We start from the raw sequence: 9,216 nt of genomic DNA on the forward strand, positions 1-9,216 counted from the left end.
CACTCTACTCTCTATAAGCGAGATGGTCAGAGTGACACGCCTGCCTTCAGTTGGCCTCATATTTAAACCAAAAAAACACAAAAGGGGCATTTGAGTTTTAGCCAATGTAAGCAAGCAAGTACAGAAGCTGAATTGAGCAGTTAACGAGACAATGCAATGGGTACATTGGTATTTCCCACAGGACTTTCCAGGTTGGCAAAGCAGCAAGCAAGCAGAAAGGAAGTGGGTCAAAATGACCCTAGTTGAGTACAAGTTAGAGAATGGTTACTAACGTCTAGACAATCTCTGACAAGGCTTCATTGCCCAAGAAATATGGAAAGCAAAGAGAACAATTTTACATTGTATAAGAATTTCTAGGTAACTCTTAATGGGTACAGAGATGGGGCTTTCGCACAAGAGAAGCATTTCTTACATGATAAGGAGTCTCAGGGTAAATGGAATCTGTTTGGTCGTTGCCTAGCCAGGCCCATAACATATAGACCCTAGAATCCCCTTTTTACTGTCTTCTCTTTCTTCCCTGCATACATTTCCAAGAGCAGTGGTGCAGAGGATAGTTGTTAGCAATCCATTTGTCTTTCTTTGCCTATCAGTCCTCATCCACTGGGACCTCATCCTTCATTACCTACACTGACTGCCTGACCTTCACCCCTGCCTCCTTTTGCTGAGGAATGTAACATCACCTGTCCACTTAGGCCAGTCAGGGCTGCAGGAAGATTGCTTTTAGGCAAAAAAGAAAGCAGGTGGGGTGAGCACAGTGGGCTCATTTTGTAGAATTATCCTCTTAGTCTTGTGTTCCCACCATCTTCTCTGTCTCCTAACTTACACATACACACACACACACACACACACACACACACATGCACGCACACACGCATGTAATATATACATATGTATAATATATAATATATGTGCATATATTTCTTAGAGAAACTGGTGCGTATTCTGAAAAAAAAACCTTTTCTCTGTATGTTTCACACTAATCAAAAGGCTTTTTCTATTTTTCTTCTTCTGAATTAGTAAAAATTGAAAATCATGTGGGCTGTTGGAAAATGGGAAGTAGAGCCCAGGGAGGGTCGAAAAGGTGAACAACTGAAGTGAACTTTCTTATACATAATGATTTGGAAGCAGTGAAGCCAGAATCAGACAGGCAGTCAGTTTAGGCAGGTAAATCAAGTCAGGTCGGATCAAGGAGGCCAATTTTGAGTGAGTCCAGGAAGGTGGAGACTGTCCCCTGAGGGACTGAAATGTTAATTCCTTCAGCCCTTCCTCCACCCTTATCAAGACCTGCCCCTGCTCCAACCTGCTCCTGAGGTCACCTGTCCCAGGAGTGGCCCCTGCCTACAGAGAGCTATAATGTGTCCTGGGTGGCACCATCCTGCCCTCCCCCCTTCAGCCCACCTGGTGCCCACCTCTTGGCCATCCCTCTGAGCATTTCCTAGGCCAAGTCACATAAGTAGGAAGGAGAAAGTTAAGAGGAAGAGGGCAGGAGAACAAAGGAAGCCTAAGACCTATAGAAACACAGAACACCCTGGCTTCTGGGGACACCAGGACACCAGCTATGGCCCCCTCCTCCCTCCCTCCCGGGAGAAGTCTATGTTACCCCTTTTTCAAATAAACCCTGATTTATATGCTTGCCTCCGGGTGCTTCTCCAATGTTATACTTCATCACGTGAGGAAGCAGGACTCGTCACCAATAACGGGCGGTACCAGCAGTTCATGGTCACCAAAGAACTAAGGTCCAGTCTCACTTATATAGAGAAAAAAGGGGGGAGGAGAAGTGAAATATATAGAAACAGTAGAACAGGAATGTGAAGGGCAGAAAATGGAGAGAGTCAGGTTAAAAGGTAAAAGCATGCACTTACATAGGAAGAGGAGTTATGCAGAATGAATAAGTCCATAGCCCTAACAGTGGAGGACTAAAGCGGATAATACTGAATCTATGAGGTTGCAGAAGCTGTTCATCTGGAGAGCGGGTGCAGGAAGGAGCAGATCCTGGACTTGCTGTCCCTGAAGCCAATTTGATCCTCCCTCTGAGAGTGGACCCCAGGGGGCTAATGTCCCCACACCTCCGCGTCTTTCAGTGACATGCTCATCTTGCTGCCTCTCAGGTTCTTGGGTTGAGACCATTGCATCGCTCACTCCCATCCCCAGCACATGCCCATGCCTCCAAGAGCGAGTCCATTTCTGACCATCAGATCCATCTTCCCTATTACATGACTGACTGAACTACATAGGGCTGCCCATATACACTGTGATGACTTTTCTTCTCCTGCACAACTTTTAACTTTTCTCAGGAGTGAATAATTACATGTATCAGCTATTCATTTACCCTTCTGTATACAGGTTCATTTTACCTTACCAGAAATGCTTGGGACAAAAAGTGTTCTGGATTTCTGATTTTTTCAGACTTTGGAGTACTGGCATATACATAATGAGATATCTTTCTAAACATGAAATTCATTTATGTTTCCAATGCACCTTAAATACATGGCCTGAAGATAATTTTATACAACAATTTGAGCATGCCTGTGTCACCAGCTGTTCATGGGTTGCATGCGGGTCACCATTCTTGGATGCCTCCTTGATAGAGATACCTGGTGTCTGGGAATAACCGGTGGACATTTCGTCTGGTCAATTGCCCAGGGACAATGTGAATCTCTTTCCCACTCTGCTTTGGCCCACACACCACCTGAGATGGGTGTGCCAAGATGTCAATCAACCTGCTGACTGCAAGATATCATGAAGCAAGACTCTGCCCTTGAAACCTTACCCCTGCCTTTGATGGACCCCCTTAAATAAATCACGGGAGCCATTTTCCCTTTGTCTAGTTCCAGAGCCCATGTGGACTAGATCTATCAGGGGCTTCACTTCCTGTAAACATATTTCTGAGTATTTGTGCTTTGTTATTCGCTAATTATCTGAGATTGTAAGTTTTAGGGTGGCTTGGATTCCCCTGGGCAGAAAGAACCCCACAAAGAGATGCTGGCCATCATCCTTTCCCCTAGAAATTCCTGCATTTTTTTTTTCTTTTAAAAAAAATAATTTCATGATTTTTTTTCTTTTGTTAGTGCTTTGCAGTTATATCTAGGAGTTGGGTTCATTCTGACAAAAAAACATCATGAATGGAATTTGATTTACTGCATTTCAGTACTTCCCCCTTCTTTCCTCCCCTCCTCCCCTCCTATTCTCCTTCCTCTACTCTCTTGCATTTTGACTGCAACACGTCACACGAAGTAAGGGACAGAATTTTCCCCTTGTGGCATCGTATTGATACTCCACATGTTTTGGATTTTGCAGCACTAAAGATTTCACAGTTTCAGATGAGGGGAGCTCAACCTGTACTAATTAACACATTGCCAGATTTCCCTCCCATTGTGTGGCTCTTCTTCTAAAACCTGGCTTTCTTATTAACTAACATCAAGAGTAGCAATGACTGCACTCATTTAGAGCTGCCTGTGTCCCAGGCACTGTTCTGATCTTCACAACAGACCCCTGAGCTGCGATTAAGACCCCCGTTTTACGGAAGAGAAGCCCGAGGCACAGAATGAAACCACTGACCCAAGTTCCTGCAGCCAGCAGGCAGCCAGCCTCAGGGCAAACCAGCCAGTCTGCTGGGGATGGTCCCACTGCTCCATCTTCTTAAGGAGATGAGGTCAGAACCCTCACAATCCAATCACTTCCCAAAGCCCCACCACTGAATATTGCTGCACTGGGGACCTCATCTTCAACACGTGAGCCTCCAGGGGACATCCAGATCCAAACCCTAACACCAGCATTGAAAGGTGATCGCAGGACGCGTATCCATACGTGTGACGTGTGTGTACATGTCTCCGTATATAGATATTTATACATTACCTGGTCACATATTCCTCCATCAAGGAGAAAGAGAGACAAATTGCCAGTAAGAAGAATGCAAGAGAAGATTCCACTGGGACTCCTACAAATATGAAAGGGTAATAAGGGGAAAATATAAATAACCCCATGTGAATTCATTAGATAGGGAGATAAAACAAATATTTTTGAAGGAAAAATAAAAGTTGAATGATCTGAGAAGAATTACTGAGAGAAATGAATATATTTGTATATAAACATATATATTTACCTAGGTGTGCAGAACATGCATATTTACTTAGATGGATATCTCCTATGATCAGGAATCGGAAGACTTAATATAGGTAAGGCACACGTTTTCCCCAAATTAGGTTACAAATTCACAGCAATCCCAAACAAATTCTCAGCAAGAGGTCTTACAGAAATTGACAAGCTAATTCTAAATTTTATGGACAAGCAAAAAAAAAAAAAAAACAAAACCGAGAAAATGTTAAACAATATCCAATAATGTACCCATTAAAGGAGAATCCTTCAAGTCCCTGATTCCCATCACTTCCTCCTTAGCCCTCACCTACACAGATGGAAAATGTTTTCCAAATTCAGAAGCAGGAGTTATTGCCTAACAGACCCTGTTGGCTCCCAGGGGTCCATTGCTCCCAGCCTGACAGGCAGTCTCCATTCCTGTCTCTAGAGACCAGCAGGCCCAGCCGAGAGTCCAAGGAGCAAATCCCCAGGGGAAGAAGGGGCTGGCGGTTGTGGGACAATGACCAGGCAAGGCAGCGGATGTGACAGTGAGTCCTGGCTCATCTCGGCCCAGAAAGTCTCCAAGCAGCGCCCAGTGTGTGTGGCGTCCACGGATTGTGCACCTCCTCACGCGCGGGGGTCCAGGTCACATCCCTTCTGCAGACTCCTTCCCAAGAGCTCAGGCTCCACCTCGGAAAGAGCAGCCCCAGCCCCTGCACATGTATCCCCCACTGCAGAGCCTTCTAACAACCCGCCCAGCTCAGCACTGGACACTGAGGACAGCGTCCAGTTCTGTCGAATTCACTTCTTCCTAGGGGAGAGTAGGACTCATGTCCAAGCCTTTGCAAGAAAGAATGAAACACAAGAGCCAGAAATAAAACGTGAGGGCTCACAGGGTTGACGGGAAAGAATGCAAAACTCAAAAGCTTCTGCACACCAAGGAAATGATCAACGGTGCCAAGAGGCACCCGCAGGAACCCAGAAAGTGCACGCCAGCCACTCTGACAAAGGACTGATGTCCAGAATCTATAAGCACTCACAAAAACTTTAAAAACCAAGTAATCTAATTGAAAAAAATGCAAATGATCTGAATTGGCAGTTCTTTAAAAAGAAATGCAAGTGGCCAACAAATATATGAAAAATGTTCAATAACATTAGCCGTGGTAATAGTTAAAATAGGATGTTATTTATTTATTTATTTATTTTTTAAAGAAATGTTTTTTGTTTTTTTTAAATTTTTTTTAAAGAGAGAGTGAGAGAGGAGAGAGAGAATTTTTAATATTTATTTTTTAGTTCTCGGCGGACACAACATCTTTGTTGGTATGTGGTGCTGAGGACCGAACCCGGGCCGCACGCATGCCAGGCGAGCGCGCATGCCCAGCCCTAGGATGTTATTTAAAAACAACAACAAAAATAACAAATGGTGGTGAGAATGTGGATAAAAAGGAACTCTCATATGCTCTTGGTGAGAATCTCAACGCTACTATGAAGAACAATATGGGCTTCCTCAAAAACAACTAAAAATAGACCCACCGTGTGACCAGTTAGGCCACTTCCAGGTGTCTAGCCAAAGGAAACGAAATCAGCATACCAAAAAGATGCCCACACACCCATTTTTTATTGCAACAGTATTCGCAATAGAGCTAAGATATGGAATTAACCGGGGTGATCATCCGTGGATGAGTGAACTTAAAAATGTGTGTATATTCACCATGCAATAGTATTTAGCCGCAAAAAATAAAATCCTGTATTTGCAGACAAATGGAAGACATTACGTTAAGTGAAATAACAGATGCAGAAAGACAAGTACCGGATATTCTCTCTCCTATGTGGGAGTTTAAAAACAGTAGTCAACCTGAATGTAGAGTAGTGGTAACTAGTGGTTGGCGCAGGAGGAGCGGGGATGATGGCAGACTGCATTTGACTAGTGCACACGGTAGGCATGTATTACATGTCGCAAGACCCCACTAACATACACAATATATGATCATCAAAAATTACAGATGGCAAATGATACAGGCAAGCACTAAACAGAGTGTAGGTGGTGCCCCTATCCTACCATCAGATGAATGAGTTTTTAGTGCAAAGTGCATTTCTACTAGATAACAAAGTAAACTTCACAGAGATCAAAGACTTCATACAAAAGAAAAGTATAAAATTTCTTTTTTTTAAAGTATTTTTTAGTTGTAGTTGACCCAACACCTTTATTTTATTTATTTACTTTTATGTGATGCTGAGGATCGAACCCAGGGCCTCGCACATGCTAGGCAAGCACTCTACCACTGAGCCACAGCCACAGCCCCCAAAGTATAAAATTTCTAAACATCTACACGTGCCCAAATAGTCTTCAAATGCACAGAACACAATCATTCAGTCTTAGCTCCTTTCCCCAGAAGCTTTGGGTGCCTGGGAACTTAGCATCAGGCCCTAGACCGTGACTCCTTGGGGACTGTCCAGGTCTGCTGTGTGTAGGGAGGACGTGTGCACTGCCCAGAGGCTGACACCACACTGGCTGTTCCTGACCCTGAGTCTCATGCCTCATTCCAAGAACAGCAAGGGCCTCAGGAGTCGTGCAAGAGTCTGGTTAGAGAGGAGCCATTTCACACTGCAGAAAATGTCACCCAAGGGGAAGGATGTCAACTGGGAGGGAGGAGATGGGGTGTTCTATCTCTGTCCTCGGGGCTGCAGGGTGGTGGTGGGGGCTGCTCTCCAAGGGCGGAGGCCACCCTGGTACAGGCGGGCTGATGTTCCTCCTCTAGAAGGTCACCATCCCTCCTTGTCCCCTTCCTGTGGGGCTCCTCCCTGTCTTGCAGCTGTAACTTTACAGAGAGGAGCTCTGGGGGCAGACTTCCCCTTCAGCCCTGCAGCCCCGGCCAGCATGCTGCTGCTGCTGCTGCTGCTGCTGCTGCCCCTGCTGCGGGGCTGTGGGCAGGTGGAGGGCCAGGGGGGTTACACTCTGAGGGTACCCAGGGAGGTGACAGTGCAGGAGGGCCTGTGTGTCCATGTGCCCTGCCAATTCTCCTACCCCTGGAGCAGCTGGACTAACTGGGACCCAGCTCATGGCTACTGGTTCCGTATACGGGACAGGAAAGAGGATGCTCTAGTGGCCACCAACAATCCTGACCACAAAGTGTGGGAGGAGATCCAGGGCCGATTCCACCTCCTTGGGGACCCAACAACCCACAACTGCTTCCTGAGCATCAGAGACGCCAGGAAGACGGACGCCGGGTCATACTATTTTCGGGTGGAGAGAGATCACTTGAGATACAGTTACCTATCCTACGTGGTCTCAGTGCATGTGACAGGTAAGGCACCGGCTTCAAGGCAGTCTCAGGAGGTTACGAGGCAGCAGGGCAGGGCAAGATGGGACCCTGAAAGGTTGGGGACCAATCATAGGGGCTCAGGGACCAGCTGGGTCAGAGCCTGAGCTTCTCTCAGGGCCCCACCTCCCACCCTCCCTGCTGACCCTGCCTGTCCCCTCTGCTCACCAGCCATGACCCACACCCCTGACATCCTCATCCCTGGGACCCTGGAGTCTGGCCGACCCAGCAACCTGACCTGCTCTGTGCCCTGGGCCTATGAGCAGGGAACACCCCACAGACGTTGCTGTCCCTCAAAGAAACCACTGGACCTGTCCTCTTCACCCCTTAGCTGCAGACCTCAGGGCCCAGTGTGAATGGGCACCACCTGGCTGTGGCATGAATGCAGCTTCTCCTTGTCCCCTGGACAGACTGGACAGTCCTTCCCTCCCCATCTGACGGGACTTCTCCTCCCCCAGCCCAGTCAGCCCTGGTGGACAACGTTTGATGAGGTGGCTGCCCCAGACAAGAGGCAAGAGCTGGGACCCACTTGCCTTCTGAGTCCTTGGGCTGTGGGGGAGAGGCCATCACCTGGGGGCGTGTGAACAGCAGAGATCTGCTCCTCACAGTTCTGGAGGCTGGACGCCCACAGCTCAGGGGCTGGCAGACCCCATGTCTGGGGAGGCCAGTGTCCTCCTCGACCCTGCCTCCTCCTTGTGTCCTCCTGTGGCAGAAGGGCAAAGGAGCTCCCTTGGGTCCCTTCTGTAAGGACACTAATCTCATCCATCAGGGCTCTGCCCCAGGACCAATCACTTCCCAAAGTCCCCACCTCCTGTGACCCTCCCCTTAGCAGTTAGTATGTCACCATGTGAATTTTGGAGGGACACAGCATTCAGCCCACACACTCACCACTCTGACCTGGGGGTCTTCTTCTAAATTGGGGAAGTGGAACCAGAGGGCTTCTCCAGCTCTCTCAGAAGTTCCTCTCTTACATGCAGATTCTCTGTGGCTTCCCCAGGTCTCTCCTTCCTGTTCTTCTGTTTTTCTTTGCAATTTGGAGACTATGGAAAACAGAGGGTCCTGGCCAGCCCTTCTGACCACTGGGCTCTGCAGTTGCTCCTGCTGGGAGGGTGTCTGGGCAGCAGGGGGCCTAGGAGGGCTGCAGGTGGGACTGCCGCTGGCAGTGCAGGGGGTGGGGGGGCTGTGTGTGGAACCCCACCCCTCCCCCCAGGCATCACAGGGCACGACCCCACCCCAGGTTTGGGAGCTGGTTCTGGGGATACCATGGAATGGACAGACCCATGGGGCTGAGTGGACGAACACAGCCCAACTTTCTGTGTGCACAGAGTCTCAGAGGAAGCCATGGTGTTGGGGGGGGGTGAGCTCAGATGGAGAACTGCAGAGGAAGGCCAGGGCTGCCCGAGGGGAGCAGGGGTGGCCACGGGGAGCGGGACAACGGTGGCCCTGGGTGCTCTGCGGCCTCTCCTGGAGGACACTCATTTGACCCTCAATCACGGAGCTGTTGTTTGGGGACACATTTACCCACATGACACATCTTTCCACCTCCCCCGAAAAAGGTTTCAAGGAAAACCCACACGAGTCACAGGGCTCCCCGTCCCAGCACCCCCACGACCTGCCCCAGCTGCAAATCACTGTACTCAGGCGCATGCTGCTGCTCACACGAAATCCTGGCCACCCCCAGGGTGGACGTCCACACTGGCATTTCCTGCTCTGTGCCTTCTGTTCCTGGGACTCCTGGGGGCAGAGCCAACCAGCTCTGGAGGCCCCAGGTCCACATGCTCTGGAGTAACCGGGCAGCAGAGAGCATGGTGGTGAGGGAGTC

General features: G+C 48.6%; 1 protein-coding gene across 1 annotated transcript; it reads left to right on the forward strand.

Moving 5' to 3' along the window:
- Positions 1-6,871: 6,871 nt before the first annotated feature.
- Positions 6,872-7,750, forward strand: LOC308637347 (sialic acid-binding Ig-like lectin 9; the record flags this gene model as incomplete). Its single annotated transcript, XM_081273660.1, has 2 exons — positions 6,872-7,379; positions 7,566-7,750. Exons 1-2 carry the CDS (start codon positions 6,953-6,955, stop codon positions 7,748-7,750), a joined length of 612 nt encoding a protein of 203 aa, XP_081129786.1. The 5' UTR covers positions 6,872-6,952.
- Positions 7,751-9,216: the final 1,466 nt, after the last annotated feature.

This window comes from Spermophilus citellus (genome assembly GCF_964194105.1).
Source record: "Spermophilus citellus genome assembly, chromosome: 18".
NCBI lineage: Eukaryota > Metazoa > Chordata > Mammalia > Rodentia > Sciuridae > Spermophilus > Spermophilus citellus.